This window comes from Schistocerca piceifrons, chromosome 5 (genome assembly GCF_021461385.2).
Source record: "Schistocerca piceifrons isolate TAMUIC-IGC-003096 chromosome 5, iqSchPice1.1, whole genome shotgun sequence".
Taxonomy (NCBI): Eukaryota; Metazoa; Arthropoda; class Insecta; order Orthoptera; family Acrididae; genus Schistocerca; species Schistocerca piceifrons.
In genome coordinates, this window is record NC_060142.1 from 158,114,012 (window position 1) to 158,132,177 (window position 18,166).

Genomic DNA, 18,166 nt, shown 5'->3' on the forward strand with positions numbered 1-18,166 from the left:
CCCAATTCCCCCTGAGTAGCCATAGCGTGCGGATCTCCGTACCGGCACGTTCACAGGAGCTCAGTCCGTCAGTTCACCTGACGATGGCGACATGTATGATCGCCGAAATATTGTGCCCATTTGACACTGCAGACCGGCAGTACACCCGTGGATATTTTGATTAATATAGTTTCTATTCTATTGTACTGCACATATCACTTGCAGTTGATTTCTCTTCTTCTGTCGGTGGCGTTTCTGTACTGATGTTGCTGTGACTGCAGAAGGGCTTGCAGTAGTTTCCTCTTCTTCTGTTGGTGGTGTTTCAGTCTGAGTGTTGTTGTTGAGTGCAGATGGGTATGCAGTGACATGTTTCTTTGTTTTGAAACATTTGAAAACACGTTTCCTAACAGTATCCACATCAAATAACTAGAAAAATGTTCTGTAACATGTTTCAAGCTCAGTGTCGACGCGTCATAGAGTACAGCTTCAATTGTTGCAGGTAAAACGAGCAGCAGCAATGATATATTCTTGCTTGTCACAATTATTTGGGTGTTAATTTTCGGATACGCCGCGATTCCCGATGGTGTAGTAAGCGATCAACCTAAGCATACAGGTAAACTGCTGTGGGTGGAACAGGGGCAATCATGTTTATACAGTGATCTATGTGAGTATGGAGATCACTGTGTTCATAGTATTGCTTTTCACCAATACTTTGTAGTTAGTTTGGAATATGCCGCGATTTTCGAGGGTCTAGTCAGGTAGGAACATAAGAACACAACTTAAATAGTGACAAATATTTACCTGCGATCGAAACAATGGTTTCGTAATTTTGTCGGTCACACACGATCGGTGAGACGTCACGTGACCATTATCAGATTTCAGCCAAGTGCCAGGCGTATGTCCGAATTTTAGTCATTCGTCGATATGCGTCCCTCTCTCAATAGGAATGGTATTGCTTCTTTTTTCTCACGCCGCCAGCGCTGCAGATCATCATTCATGTGTGTGTTGTAGAGATGGGCAGACTGAAACACGTAACTGTTTCGAAACAAATGAAACAGTACAATGTAATGTTTCGAAACAGTGAAACAGTTTGTGTTTTCAATCTAATAAACCTACACGTTTTATCATCTTGAATGTCTACTGTATAAGTATGTCCATATAAACACAAATGAGGTGCGAAAGCGTTAATCATGTCGCAGAAAGTATGAAACTATCACTTAGGCGTCTTGGCGGTTTCGTATTTCCTGCAGCAAATGCGCTGCTTTCGTGTCGTGCGACTTTCATACTTTTCAATTGGCTGAGAACAGCCATAGCTGAAGACAGAAGAACCACCACGAACGAAACTGGAAGTGGGAGCAAACTGCAGAAACAATGGATATGCTACTGGGATTCCCACATTCCGTTAGTATGGGTAATATACCCATCCTGCTAATTTCCATGCACACAAAGGGAATCATTGTGGATAATAGGCACAGTGACTATAGGATCACAAATAACGCCAAATAATTCGAAGAAACAACAAAATATAACGGAAAAAAATTTTGTCTTGCAAGGTGTTTCGAATCGTTACTATAAATTCACCATGCCTCCCAGCCCTTCCCGCTCACCAATACACTATCAGTGATATGTCAAACAGATTGCTTGCAATTATACCTACATCAAATTTAAGTATATGTCTAATAACTGTCATTCTACGCCTTTTGTTATTCAAAATGTTGTAGCCTTACTTGTGTTTCTTAATATGATTACTGTACATGAACAGAGAAGCGTATGTTATAAAAAAGTGTAATTTAACTGAATGAGATCACACATTTATTATTTTGAATGTGAATAGTATGCATTGTTTTATTGTTTGGTTAGTCTTTATAAAGCAGATGTTACGCCATTTCGGAATAGGACAGTCAGCTAGAAACGAAGCTTTATTTTCGGATATCTTAAGCTTCATGCTATTGCTTGTCAAAAAGATTTCGACACTCTTGAAAGTTGTTGTGTTTTCAGTACCTGGGCCGAGCCCGAATCTCGTCCGTCACAGAGCGGAATAAAACATCACTGTTTCGATACAATTAGTCCGTTCCAATCACAGGTGGACTGAAACAGCCTTATTTTGAAACAACGATACAGTTTCTGTGTCTGGCTCGAGATCGAATCTGGTCCGGTTATCCGAGACAGGGGCGGAATGAAACACCACTGTTTCGAAACAGTGAACCGCAGCCGTTCCGAAACACTGAAACCACAGTCTAACATGTTAGACTGTGCTGAAACAGTTCCACATATCGATACACTTTTATCGAAACAAGGAAACAGTGGCCATTGGTCAAGTCTAGTGTGTTGAATGTTTGAAAGTCGGCGCGCGAACATAGTGTTAGACGATTTGTTTTGTTGTGTGAAGGACTGTTGAGTAGCCGAATGGAACAAATACGAATTTTATGAATTTACTAGGCACATCTACTACAATTTTTTTTAAATATAGAACATTATATACCCAAAGAGGACGTTATTGCTGTTTCTGTCGTATTCGAAGATCGACGTTAATTTGCAATTAGGATTTGTAATTCAGAAAATTCATTCAACATCAGTATGGAAACCGTTCTGCCTCACGTTCCAATGACAGTGGAAGTGTTGTCGCTTGTTAATGATCTAGATAATTGGTCTAACGTCAATGTCAGAGTTATTGGGCGTTTTGTGAGGACTGTAAATGGACTGTACTGTTTAGAAAGTGTGTTAGAGCCGGATGGGCCGTACAGAATAAACCTGAATGTAGAACTTTTGCCAAAATATCCACTGATAAACGATGTAATTCAAGTTTTTGGTGAATTACGGTCGACGACGCATATATTCCTGGTTGCGAAGTTCTTCAGGTATATGAACATTGTTGACTTGGAGAAATATATAGATAGTCTACAATGTCAGTCGAACTTCGTGCCACATTTTATAAAAAAGTAATGTCTCATGTTTTGGGTTACTATTAAGGTTTCATCATGCGAAGAGAGTTTTTAAAGTGTAATATTAATGTGAGGAGCTAATGAAGTACAGGCTATAGACGAGAGCACTCGCACCTGCCAAAAAATTGCATTTTCTGTTATCCTTAAGTTGTTTCTTGGTAATTTATCTCGTACATGTGTTTTCCTGTCATAATAATGTGAGGAGAGCAGCAATGTATATTAGTCTGATTGTTTCCATAGGATAATAAACTTGAATAAGAAATACACAATAGAGATTCCTGTGAAACCTGTATATGAAAGTAATTTATGCCCCTTAGTATGGATCATAAGTTTATTGATTGATTGTGTGACACTTTTTGTATCCTCTTATCATGTGTGGAAATTCAGTAATACTGTAAGTTAAGATCATTAATCAGTTTCAACAATTTTTCCTGTGCATTTCTCTGTGATGAGTATGTTAGTTACATACTGAAAAAGGGAGTTAGTTTGTCACGTTGCTTACTAGTTTTCGTTCTACCTAACCAGAAGGGGAAAAAATGATTCATTAAGAGACCCAGAGATTTTACTCTGCAGAATGGGGAATAATCACTATGCTAGGTGGATCAAGGTATTCATATTGGGTCCACTCTTTTTCTTATTTATAGATGATCTGCCATCATATATCCAAGAAGCAGGAATAATTCTCTTTGCTGGTGATGCAAGTATTGCAATCAAACCTAATGGAGAACATTGAGCACTTGAATATTTAAATAAAAATTAGTAAGTGGTTTTCTGCAAATGAACTGTTAATGAACTTGGATAACACACAGAAGGTACTTAAAATTCTGTGGCACACAAGGGCTGATCACACCATTTGAAACAATGTGAGATTAAATCAGTATTCTAAATTCTTAGGTGTTTATCGATAAGATTAGATTAATAATAGTTCCATGGATCATGAATACGATATTTCGTAATGATGTGGAACGAGTCGAATTTTCCAATACATGACATAATTAGGTTAATTTAACAACATACTTAAGTTAATATAACAACTTTATTTTTTTGTGTTTTTTTTGTTTTTCTTTATTTTTTATTATTATTATTTTTTTATAATATTTTTTTTTCTTTTTTTTCTTAACTTATATCTAAAAATTCCTCTGTGGAGTAGAAGGAGTTGTCATTCAGAAATTCTTTTAATTTCTTCTTAAATACTTGTTGGTTATCTGTCAGACTTTTGATACTATTTGGTAAGTGACCAAAGACTTTAGTGCCAGTATAATTCACCCCTTTCTGTGCCAAAGTTAGATTTAATCTTGAATAGTGAAGATCGTCCTTTCTCCTAGTATTGTAGTTATGCACACTGCTATTACTTTTGAATTGGGTTTGGTTGTTAATAATAAATTTCATAAGAGAGTATATATACTGATAAGCTGCTGTGAATATCCCTAGATCCTTAAATTAATGTCTGCAGGATGATCTTGGGTGGACTCCAGCTATTATTCTGATTACACGCTTTTGTGCAATAAATACTTTATTCCTCAGTGATGAATTACCCCAAAATATGATGCCACATGAAAGCAATGAGTGAAAATAGGCGTAGTAAGCTAATTTACTAAGATGTTTATCACCAAAATTTTCAATGACCCTTATTGCATAAGTAGCTGAACTCAAACGTTTCAGCAGATCATCAATGTGTTTCTTCCAATTTAATCTCTCATCAATGGACATACCTAAAAATTTGGAGTATTCTACCTTAGCTATATGCTTCTGATTAAGGTCTATATTTATTAATGGCTTCATAGCATTCACTGTACAGAACTGTATGTACTTTGTCTTATCAAAATTCAGTGAGAGTCCGTTTACAAGGAACCACTTAGTAATTTTCTGAAAGACAGTATTGACAATTTCATCAGTTAATTCTTGTTTCTCAGGTGTGATTACTATACTTGTATCATCAGCGAAGAGAACTAACTTTGCCTCTTCATGAATATAGAATGGCAAGTCATTAATATATAATAAGAACAACAAAGGACCCAAGACCGACCCTTGTGGAACCCCATTCTTGATAGTTCCCCAGTTTGAGGAATGTGCTGATCTTTGCATGTTACGAGAACTACTTATTTCAACTTTCTGCACTCTTCCAGTTAGGTACAAATTAAACCATTTTTGCACTGTCCCACTCATGCCACAATACTTGAACTTGTCTAGCAGAATTTCATGATTTACACAATCAAAAGCCTTTGAGAGATCACAAAAAATCCCAATGGGTGGTGTTCGGTTATTCAGATCATTCAAAATTTGACTGGTGAAAGCATATATGGCATTTTCTGTTGAAAAACCTTTCTGGAAACCAAACTGACATTTTGTTAGTACTTCATTTTTACAGATATGTGAAGCTACTCTTGAATACATTACTTTCTCAAAAATTTTGGATAAAGCTGTTAGAAGGGAGATTGGACGGTAATTGTTGACATCAGATCTATCCCCCTTTTTATGCAAAGGTATAACAATAGCATATTTCAGTCTATCAGGGAAAATGCTCTGTTCCAGAGAGCTATTACACAGGTGGCTGAGAATCTTACTTATCTGTTGAGAACAAGCTTTTAGTATTTTGCTGGAAATGCCATCAATTCCATGTGAGTTTTTGCTTTTAAGCAAGTTTATTATTTTCCTAATTTCAGAGGGAGAAGTGGGTGAGATTTCAATTGTATCAAATTGCATAGGTATGGCCTCTTCCATTAACAGCCTAGCATCTTCTAATGAACACCTGGATCCTACTATATCCACAACATTTAGAAAATGATTATTAAAAATATTTTCAACTTCTGACTTTTTGTTCGTAAAGTTTTCATTCAATTTGATGGTAATACTGTCTTCCTCTGCTCTTGGTTGACCTGTTTCTCTTTTAATAATATTCCAAATTGTTTTAATTTTATTATCAGAGTTGCTGATTTCAGACATAATACACATACTCCTGGATTTTTTAATAACTTTTCTTAATATAACACAGTAGTTTTTATAATTTTTGATAGTTTCTGGGTCACTACTCTTTCTTGCTGTCAGATACATTTCCCTTTTCCGGTTACAAGATATTTTTATACCCTTAGTAAGCCATGGTTTGTTACAAGGTTTCTTACGACTATATTTAACTATTTTCTTGGGGAAGCAGTTTTCAAATGCATTTACAAAAATGTCATGAAATAAATTATATTTTAAATTGGCATCAGGTTCACGGTACACCTCATCCCAGTCTAACTGCTGTAGGCTTTCCCTGAAATTTGCAATTGTTAAATTGTTGACTGAATGTACTACTTTGGAGGAGTTATCTATCAGTGAGCTGCTATCCTTTACCACCCGAGTAGGAAAATCAATAACGGGTGTCAAATTGAAAGAACCGAGTAATACTTCAAGGTCATTTTTCCTATTACCCTCTTTCAGAGAATCTACATTGAAGTCCCCACAAATAATAATTTGCTTCCCCCTGTCTGACAGATAGCACAACAAGGAGTCCAAATTTTTCAGAAATAGATGAAAATTTCCTGATGGGGACCTATATACAGTTACAATTATAAATGTGCCTTTATTTAAGCTCACAGGCACATGCTTCTATATGTTTCTCTACACAAAACTTTTTTGTTTCTATACTTTTTGCACAATGATAACTTTTGACATATATGGCAACTCCTCCTTTCTCCATGTTTTCTCTCATTACATGTGCAGAGAGCTTATAACCACTTACATTTACCTTATCCATATCAGTAACAATGTGATGCTCAGACAGGCATAGTATATCTATTTCATTCTCAGCTTCTAAATCTTCCAAACAAACCAGAAGCTCATCTACTTTATTCTTTAAACTCCCAATATTTTGATGAAATATACTTACATTATTTTTAATCATACTTTTATGAGACCCTTTCCTTATTCTAACATTTGCAGTACTCTCCTGTCTGAGTTTCTCATTGTGCTTAGGCCTAGTTCCTATACCAGTGGTCACATGGTGTTCAGAGAGGCAGATTATGTCAACTGGGTAGGGTGACTTTAATTCATCAATGCAATTACCTAGGACTGAGATACAACTTGGTGGAGATAAAATTTCTGGTGATTGGTGAAATTTTATAATTGATAGCTGTGATTGGTGATCCAATGTGCTAGAATTGTGCTGTTGAATTTCTTTCCTAAACTGAAGATTTGTTTCAATCCTGACCTCTCGTAAAACTTGACATCTTTCTGTCTTACCTATCCTAAAAAAGGTGCTGCTCCAACACCTGTAACCACTGGTATTTTACCATTCATGGCAGTGCCTCCACCCCTTAAATTTCCTGCTATTACCCCAGCCAGTTTCCCCTTCCCTTTCCTGTTGAGATGTAGGCCGTGCCTGGTATAGTCCCACCTACTGAGATAATCAACAGGAACCACACCAATATGAGCCCCCGCACCCGACACAAGCAGCCGTTCCAACTCCAAATTAACTCTCCCAACAGAAGAGTTCAAACGAGGCCGGTCATGGCGTCTCAGGACAGATACAAATTCAACATTGGTGTGTCTCGATGCCGACGCAATCTTTACCAGGTCACACTCTATACTGTACCCAGGATCTCTGTCGATGCTGTTCCCTGGCCCTCCCACAATAACCACGGTGTCTTCCCTGGTAAATCCTTTACAGAGTGAACCTAAATCCTCTGTCACCTGATCCAGACTAGCACTTGGTTTGAAAAAATTTGTGAGCTGGTATTCTGGTCCTAATTCCTCCTGCAGAAGTTGGCCTACACCTCTGGCATGAGAACTGCCTAACAACAAAACTTTCTTCCTTTTCGATGACTTTCCTACATTCTTTTTCAATTTCCTATTGAAAGTTTGTTGTGTCCTGTCTACACCTACCTCTGCTTGAGGCTCATCAGTTTCTAACTGAAGCAACAGGTCAAACTCATTTTTGACATTCACCACAAAACTGTCAGACTTAGTTCTAGGCCTGTTCCTTCTGCTACCTGTTGCCACTTCCCACCTCTCTTTGCCCTTCTCCCTCTTTAACCTGTCCAGATCTTCCCTAGCCTGATCTAGCTCAGCCTGAAGGGCAGCAATTTTCCCCTCCTGTTCCACTATCTTCCTATCTCTGCTGCAAATCCTACATAACCACTGCTGAGCCTGATCCATTTTCCCAACACCCACGCCACTGCAGTCCCCCCAGTGAAAAAAACTACTGCATCCATCACACCAAACCCCGGAACTAACTGGAAGTCCCATGTTAATGATCTCAAAGAAGCAGCTCTGTAACTTTTGAATTGGAGATAATATTTGATTTTGGAGGTGAAAATCTTAAAAATTTGACATACTTTTCATATTTTAATTGCCAACATTTTATGACACAATGTTGTGGAGTAACTCATCAATGTGTAAACTGTGTAATGACGCAGGTTGGTAGATTTTGGGGAAAGGGGCCAAAATGAAAGATCATTGATCCCATCAGATTAAGGAAGGGTTGTGAAGAAAGTTGGCCATGACCTTTCGAAGGAACCATCCCGGCATTTGCCTGAAGTGATTTAGGGAAACAAATCAGGAGGGCATGTAATGAGGATTACATTTATTTCCCTACGAAGTTTTTTTTCAACAATCAACCACAGTTCATAGATGTAACACTAGAATGAGAAATGATTTACACTAACCATCAGTCATGTGGCGTAGAAAAAAGTGAGATATTCAGCATAAAAATCTTTAACAGCCAACCTAGTCATGTAGATAATTTAGTAGAGGATAAAATTAACATCACACAAACTGAAACCTGTTCTTTTATTTATTCTTCCTGGGATCATATAATGATACGGGATTTGTCAAAATAATACAATGAAAATAAGTATCTCAAAAATACAGGATGTACTAGGAGGAATTATCAGTATTCATGTATGATCATTTGAAACAAAAAATCTAGTAAACATGCACTCTAAAATGCATACCTTAAGACTGAGCATACCTTAAGACTGAGCACGCCGTCGTCTTAGTTACTGTGAAACATATCTTCTGCTGCAAGCTCTTTGCTTTACATATTTTGGGAGATGGTAGTACAGACCAAAACAAGAAAAAAATGTGTAGTAAACGTGGGCTATGAATGCATGTTCAGTAGAAGAGGTATTTTGCAGCAGTGAAGATGAACAAGTGCTCATAGCTCTTAATGGTATTCATTTGAAAGCACATGGTTACTAGACTTTTCTGCTTCAAATCACCATTGTTGCACCGAGTGAGGTAGTGCAGTGGTTAGCATACTGGCCTCGGATACAGGAGGATGACGGTTCAAACCCATGTGTGGGCATCCAGTATTGGTTTTCCATGATTTACCTAAATCTTTTATGGCAAATGCTGGGATGGTGCCCTTGAAAGAGCAGAACTGATTTCCTTCTCCATCTTTCCCTAATATGAGCTTGCACTCTGTCTCTAATGACCTCGTCAATGGGACATTAAACAATAATCTCCTCCTCTTCGTTGCTGCCAGACCTCTGAATATTGACCATTCCGCCTGGGACACCTCTGTATACATACATACAGAATATTTAGTATATTTTATGAGGAGAGGATAGATGATTGGCTGTAGCCTTGATGAAGGAACCATGCTGGCATTTGCCGGAAATGATTTAGAGAAACCTAAGACAGAACAAGCTCTGTCCTCCCAAATGTTAGGATAGCATCTAAATAACTGCACTGCCTTACTAAGTTGGTCCATATTATACATTGTTGTTTGATTCTCTTCATCATTACACCTACTGGTGGCTCCCGAACCATGTATTTGCTGACTATGCTCCTTGTACTATCTGCAGTACATTTGGAAAACTGACTTTAGGCATGTGAACATACCAATATTCCCCATGCATGTCCTCCCCTCAGCCCACCAGAAAAACTGAGTCAACATGCTCTCACGATGAGTCAAATATTGTACTCAAAAGGATGACACAACATTACTATCATGCACTATAGATCTTAGCACATTATTTTCTTGTAAAATTATTACAGTATTCATAAAATGTGGTTAGAAGGACAACCACAACTGAGGTTCATAGTAGACCCAGGTAAGTAACTGCTTCTGTTGTAAATAGTTTTATTGGTTCAAAATCATGATCAGTTTTGGGCTGTATTCCAGTGTACAAAGGAAAATGAAGAAACTAGAATAAGATATATTATAATACTTAACACATATTTGTTATAATAGTAGGGGGTTCACTGTTCAACTACAAATATGTGGTTGATATGTTCAGATTAGTCAGAATGAAAATGTGGGTGTCATGCCAGATAGCCAAAAACCTAAAAAAAAAAAAGTGAGTAGTCAAAGAGAGAGCAGCATTAAGAGTATGTCACTGACCAATGTAAGATAACATACACCATGAGGTGTGTGTGGCCACTGCACAATGTGAACACCAGGCTGCGGGCAGGTCATAAGCCGCATGTGAAGCTTTGATATAGGGTCATTCCATATCAAATCACCCAATAAAAAATAAATTTTACACCCACCTCCTTAGATTTTCATGAAATTTGGCTCAAATGGTTCTAATACCATCCTGACAACACCTGCAATTTTTTTTTGCTGTATCTCTTACAGTTTTTTTTTATATAAATTTTTAAAGTTTTTATGTTTTGCATTTTCTGAACCTTCGGAAATGGTCAGTTTAATTTGTATTCAAAACTTTAAATTTGCTTATCTTAAAAACTATTTTAGATAACATCTTGAATTTTTGCAGCAAGTTTATTTATTATACATATTTGAAGATAAAAATGATGCTATCAAAATATATTAATATTTTCTATGAAAAAAAATATATATATGTATTTTTTTTCTTTTTTTTAACGGATGTTTTGTTTTATAAGAATTGCAATATCTCGAGTCTCAGACCTGATAGAATGCTCAAATTTGTTTTAATTTACTCTTAAACATATAGGCTACTTGATAAAAATAATGATAGCTTTTTAACATGTTTATTAATTATAGTAGATTACATTAGAATTATGTACAAAGATAGTTTACTTACGACACTTATGTATAACCCAACTGATTGCTTGAAACATTGAATTTTTTGAGTAATTTTGTCTTTTTAATAAACATTAATGCTGATTCAAACTGTTTTTCCACTTCATCCAAGAGCTTTCAGTTCTTTTGATACAGTCTTTTTTGAAGTAATACATTCTCCCAGTGCCGCTTGATTGAGGTGCGTCTACTACACAGACTATGTGCTCCAAAGGCACTATGCAGGAATCTTCTCTTTCAGGCCAATAAAATGATGCACCGGGTCCTGAAGGATGTAGAAATAGAATTTCTGCATCTTTTTCATCATTGAATATTGTTTTTACCAGTCCAAAGTACCAGTTACCATCATAATTTGCAGCCACATAGCAATTTATGGATGGTTCAACACGAACCCAATCAGAAGAAGAATGGAAAGAAAAGACTAAGGAGGGTTTTACACTATCTGTAGTCCTTCTAATTTCAAGGTTGTTTGTTGGAAGTGGTTTGAAGTTATGAAAACTTCTAGTTCCAGGAATGGTTCGGGTTGCTGAAAAACGTTTTTCTAGTTTTAACCGTAGCAAGTCAGCTTCTGTTTTGTCAATAAAGTGAAAATGAATGTTTTCAATATTTTTTTCACAAAACTTATACACATCGATTGCTGTCATTATTTATTCTTTGTCTGAAAGCTGTATACTGGCTTTCCTTAAAATTCTTTTAATAGTTCCTCCTAGGCCATCACAAATTGGCTTCCCATGACTTGTTGCAAAAAAAGAGTGTTGGGCCTTCAAATTAAAGTCTCTCAAGTGTTCAGTCAAATTTTTAAAACTGTTTCTATTTTTGTACTGCCCAGCACAACCATCTGTAAAGTAGTGAACTGAGTTAATGTCAGTATGATGTAATGACAGCCACTTTGTAATTTCTTTTTGTACAAAGTTAACAAAACCAGTGTCATGTTCTTGGTCATCACTGATAAAACAGTGGTTGGAAACAAAAACATCGTTTTCCTCATTTCTTAGAAAAACTCCAACTGGGTGTAGAGTACAACCACCTCTATTCCAGTGGTAACTTTGGATCTCATTTTGTATAACAAAGGAATAATTTTCACTGAAATCCATCACAATAATTGCTGTTTTGGGTGGTGGGTCTTCTTTCAATCTGCTGATTGGGATTTTGCTATAAACGAGTGTGGGGTGAGCTTTTCCAATGACCTAACCAATAAAGAAATGTAGTCTTCAACACTGATAGACTGTTTGATCATTTCTGCCCTGTCTGTGTTAACCCACTGACTGATTACAATTTCTTCTTCTACACTCCTGGAAATGGAAAAAAGAACACATTGACACAGACCCACCATACTTGCTCCGGACACTGCGAGAGGGCTGTACAAGCAATGATCACACGCACGGCACAGCGGGCACACCAGGAACCGCGGTGTTGGCCGTCGAATGGCGCTAGCTGCGCAGCATTTGTGCACCGCCGCCGTCAGTGTCAGCCAGTTTGCCGTGGCATACGGAGCTCCATCGCAGTCTTTAACACTGGTAACATGCCGCGACAGCGTGGACGTGAACCGTATGTGCAGTTGACGGACTTTGAGCGAGGGCATATAGTGGGCATGCGGGAGGCCGGGTGGACGTACCGCCGAATTGCTCAACACGTGGGGCGTGAGGTATCCTCAGTACATCGATGTTGTCGCCAGTGGTCGGCGGAAGGTGCACGTGCCCGTCGACCTGGGACCGGACCGCAGCGACGCACGAATGCACGCCAAGACCGTAGGATCCTACGCAGTGCCGTAGGGGACCGCACCGCCACTTCCCAGCAAATTAGGGACACTGTTGCTCCTGGGGTACCGGCGAGGACCATTCGCAACCGTCTCCATGAAGCTGGGCTACGGTCCCGCACACCGTTAGGCCGTCTTCCGCTCACGCCCCAACATCGTGCAGCCCGCCTCCAGTGGTGTCACGACAGGCGTGAATGGAGGGACAAATGGAGACGTGTCGTCTTCAGCGATGAGAGTCACTTCTGCCTTGGTGCCAATGATGGTCGTATGCGTGTTTGGCGCCGTGCAGGTGAGCGCCACAATCAGGACTGCATACGACCGAGGCACACAGGGCCAACACCCGGCATCATGGTGTGGGGAGCGATCTCCTACACTGGCCGTACACCACTGGTGATCGTCGAGGGGACACTGAATAGTGCACGGTACATCCAAACCGTCATCGAACCCATCGTTCTACCATTCCTAGACCGGCAAGGGAACTTGCTGTTCCAACAGGACAATGCACGTCCGCATGTATCCCGTGCCACCCAACGTGCTCTAGAAGGTGTAAGTCAACTACTCTGGCCAGCAAGATCTCCGGATCTGTCCCCCATTGAGCATGTTTGGGACTGGATGAAGCGTCGTCTCACGCGGTCTGCACGTCCAGCACGAACGCTGGTCCAACTGAGGCGCCAGGTGGAAATGGCATGGCAAGCCACTCCACAGGACTACATCCAGCATCTCTACGATCGTCTCCATGGGAGAATAGCAGCCTGCATTGCTGCGAAAGGTGGATATACATTGTACTAGTGCCGACATTGTGCATGCTCTGTTGCCTGTGTCTATGTGCCTGTGGTTCTGTCAGTGTGATCATGTGATGTATCTGACCCCAGGAATGTGTCAATAAAGTTTCCCCTTCCTGGGACAATGAATTCACGGTGTTCTTATTTCAATTTCCAGGAGTGTAAATCATAATCTTCACTTAGTTTTTCAGTTAAGCACTCTGTTAGTGCAGTATTTGCAGGACAGCTGTTGCAATGATGTAGCATGCAGTTTTGGTTTTCTGTGTTGCACACAAGCATCTTAATTAGGTCTTTATAAGATTCTTCAATTTTCACAGCATCTAGTAATAGTGTAACATTCTGGTGGATACTGCATACACATACAGTGTGTGTGCCTGCAGCACCAGCAAGGATACACATTTAGGTCTCAAGAAACAATATTTTGAAAATCCTACTTCTACCTCGGGATTCTCCCATTTGAAAGAATAATAGAGTTCTCTCAAGTTACACAAAATGAGTCTTTTTTGCATATACACATTTTTTTTAACACTTACTTTGTCTTTTGTTCCAGGTAGCACTCTGGAACTTTCATCCTTTTCATAAAAATCTGTTACAAGTCTTACTGTATTTTCAGAAAGAGTTTTACCTTTTTTTGGACCAGGAGTTTCCAAAATACCCTTTTCAGATTTTAGCTTTCTAGCTTGTCGCACCATGTACTCACTTACATTAAATTCTTTCATCAGTTTATTTCGAGTCCAAGAATCTGGAGCCAAGGTCAGAATCTGGATTTTTCTAGACCTCCCAACAGATGAAATCTTCTCTTTCATAAGAGAAATCATTACATCAAAATCCTTTGCTTTCTCAACCACACTTTTATCTTCTTCGTCATCATCAGAACTTGGTGCATCATATTTTAATGCTTTTGAAACCGCCTTTTTTGCAGTCTTTTCAATACTGCTAACCTTCCTTTTAAAATAAGACCCTTTACTTTGTTCTGACAAGCCATGAAGCTTTATCGGTGTTAAACCTAAATTATCAAGAGCAATGTTTGTTTGTACGAGAGATTCATTTCTGGATTCCAATGATTCTAATTCAACCATGACTTCATCATGTGTTTCACTTTCATTGACTTCAACTCTTAATTTTTCCTCACAAAAGTTACGGCATGTTGAGCAAAGCTTTTGTCCAGGTATTATGCTAATATTTTTTGTCAGTAATTGTTTAGAAAGATCCAAGCCTACACTTCTCAACGATTTTTTGATGGGCTTTTTGTGTTTTTTTAGTGGGTCTACACATGTTGTTTGATACTTTTCAAAAACATTTAAAAAGTAGTAGCTGTGGTATGAACATATATTCTTAAATTCACACAGATTAATTCCAGATCGTAAGTGGATCAAATCTTTTTCTTCCTCACTCAATTCTGATACCGGTTGTAACTTTTTTGAAGGTGTGTAGGTTGTTTGGAAACAGTCAGATTTTTTAAATAACCCTACACTACAGGTTTGAATAGCTGACATACTGATTTCACTTTTGGTCTGATTACTGTTCTGGTTACTTTTATAGGATATTGGAAAAGAATCTCTGTAAACTAAGCAACAGTACTTACTGAGAGTTCGAATAAACTTAATAAAATACTATCCAAGCACTATTTAACACTGTAATAATTTTGCACTTCAAAACACAGGAGTAACAATACAAAATCCAAGTGTACATTGTTACTCCAAGAAGACAAAAACTTATTTTCGGTGTCTAAGTCACTTGGCATTTTTTTATTTTTAAAATATAATTATTATTATTTTAAAAATTAGATAACTATTAAACAGGTTAAAAAGCCAACATAATTTTTCTTTTATCTAATAGCCTATACAATTAAGAGTATTTTAAAACAAATTTGAGCTTTCTATCAGGTCTGAGACTCTAGATATTGCAGTTTTTGTAAAACTAAACATCCGTTAGCTAAAAAAAAAAACTTATAAATTTTTTTTTCATTTGGAAGAATTTAATATATCTTCATGGTAATTTTTTTTAACATTTAGATATAATACACAAACTTATTCCAAAATTTCATACTGATATCTTGAGTATTCTTTAATATACAAATTTTTTTAGTTGTGAGGACATGTTTAAGTTACAATTTCCGACTGCTGAAACAAAGCCAAATCTAAAAACTTTAAAAATTTATATAAAAAAAATATAAGAGATAGAGCAAAAAAATTTTACAAGTGCTTTCAGGATGATAAAAGAAGTAATTGTACCAAGTCTCATCAAAATCTGACATGGTTGGTGTCAAGGCCTGGGTGACTTGACATGGAATGACCCTATAGCATGATGCAATGGTTGCAGGGAGCCGCGGACAAAAGCTAGCAATCGTCATATTGCGAGGGAAAGTGAAGCTGTCTTGAGGCAAACAGTGTTGGTGGTGACTGACTAGCCTGAACATTAACAAACTGTGAAAGTAATATATAAGTAAATAGAAGATGGTTAAACGTACATCATCACAATATTAAAATAAAGTGAAAGTTATGTATTTGGCATAAATAGTTAGTGTGCCCACCTATAAGTTAAAAACAATATAAAAGATAAAATTCAGAAATTTAAAAAAATATAAAAAAGCCACGAGTGAACCATTAGGGGAAAGCTGGATAAAAATTAGATAAACATTGCAACATTAAGTATCCACAAAGGAAAAATGGTATCAATTAGATGACTAAAATTAAAGGGATAAAAAGAGAAATACAAATCGTTTGAGAGGAAAGTCTGAGGGTAATATTGGTGTGGTTTACTCATTAATTTTAGATGAAGAGTTCTTACTTAAGCATGCATAATTTCTATTTCCTCTAATAAATAAGGACACAGCCTTTATGCTGATGAAGGATACTCAAATTAGTCTGTCACAATATAAGCTTTCGGTCAACAAGGCCTTTGTAAAAAATAGACGAAACACACTCACACAAAAACTGCAGCCTCTGGCAGCTGAAGCCACACTGGAAGCAGCATGCAGTGCATGATGAGAGTGGCAGCTGGGTGGGGATAAGGAGGAGGCTGGGGTGGGGAGGGAGAGGGATAGAAAAGGATATGATTGGGTAACTGGAGAGCTACTGGGGAGAGTGCAAGGACAAGACAGAGGGGGTAGGGCATACAGGTGCAGTTGGAAGGTTGATGGAGGGCAGGGGAGAGGTTGGGGGGGGGGGGGTAGTGGAAAAGGAGAGAAGTAAAAAGAGTGGGTACATTGGTGGAATGGGGGCTGTGTAGTACTGGAATGGGAGCAGGGAAAGGGCTGGATGCGTGTGGAAAATGACTAACGAAGGTTGAAGCCAGGAGGGTTATGGGAATGTAGTGTATATTACAGGGAGAGTTCCCACCTGCACAATTCAGGAAATCTGGTGTTGGTGGAAAGGATCCATATGGCACAGGCTGTGAAGCTGTCATTGAAATGAAGGATGTGTTGGGCAGCATGCTCAGCAACAGGGCTGTACACTTGTTTCTTGGCCACATTTTGTTGGTGCCATTCATGCGGACAGACAGTGTGTTTGTTGTCATGCCTACGTAGAATGCAGCACAGTGGTTGCATCTTAGCTTGTAAATTTCATAACTTGTTTCACAGGTCGCCCTGCCTTTCATTGGATAGGTGATTTTTGTGACCGGACTGAAGTGGGTGGTGGTGGGAGGATGTATGGGACAGGTCTTGCATCTAGGTCTATTACAGGAAAATGAGCCATGAGGTAAGGGGCTGGGAGCCAGGGTTGTGTGGGGATGGATGAGTATATTTTATAGGTTCGGTGGACGGCAAGGTACAACTGTGGGAGGGGTGGGAAGGATAGTGGGCAGGACATTTCTTGTTTCAGGATGGCGAGAGGTAGTTGGCACCCCAGTGGAGAATGTAATTCAGTTGCTCCAGTCCTGGGTGGTACTGAGTTAATAGGGGAATGTTCCTCTGTGGCCGGATGGTGAGACTTTGGGAGTTTGTGGGAGACTGGAAAGGTATGGCATGGATTTGTTTTTGTACAAGTTTGGAAGGATAATTATGGTCTGTGAAGGCCTCAGTGAGACCCTCGGTATATTTTGAGAGGGACCGCTCATCACTGCAGATTCGACGACCATGGGTGCCTATGCTGTATGGAAGGGACTTCTTGGTATGGAATGGGTGGCAGCTGTCGAAGTGGAGGTATTGCATGTGATTAGTAGGTTTGATATGGACAGAGGTAGTGTTGTAGCTATCCTTGAGGTGGAGGTCAACATCTAGGAAGATGGTTTATTGGGTTGGGTAGAATCAGGTGAAGCGAATGTGGGAGAAGCTGTTGAAGTTAAGGCCTTGTTGGCCAGAAGCTTATATTACGACAGTCTTTTTGATGTGCCTATCTGCGACTCCGCATCTCTGCTCTATGGTGAGTAGCAGCTTTCTTTTTCATAATATTGTTACATTCCATCCTCTATTTTCCATTGTATGATACTCAGATTAGTATTTGTGTCACCAATAGTGCCCATTAGCTTTCAGATGACTAGGTAAAGTAGATGATGTTCTTTGTATTGGATGTGAAAAGTGTGCCCTGTCTGACTGATGTAGAGGCATTGGCAATCATTACACTTAATTTGATAAATCCCTGAGACCATGTGGCAGTTGTGGATCCTAGCTTAATGGTGCCTATACTGAAGACTAGTTCTTCTTGGTATAAAAAAATGCCATCTTTTGAACCATTAGCCAACCTTATCTGAAATACCAAATATGATGTTTTATTGTCTG

The 18,166-nt window shown here is 38.6% G+C and overlaps 1 protein-coding gene across 1 annotated transcript in view; it reads left to right on the top strand.

Moving 5' to 3' along the window:
• Positions 1–2,297: 2,297 nt before the first annotated feature.
• Positions 2,298–18,166, top strand: part of LOC124798531 — a 35,873-nt gene continuing 20,004 nt past the window's right edge. The window contains exon 1 of the mRNA XM_047261979.1: positions 2,298–2,837. Within this exon, the coding sequence (XP_047117935.1) occupies positions 2,557–2,837 (281 nt within the window). The 5' untranslated portion in view covers positions 2,298–2,556. The remainder of the gene's footprint in view (positions 2,838–18,166) is intronic.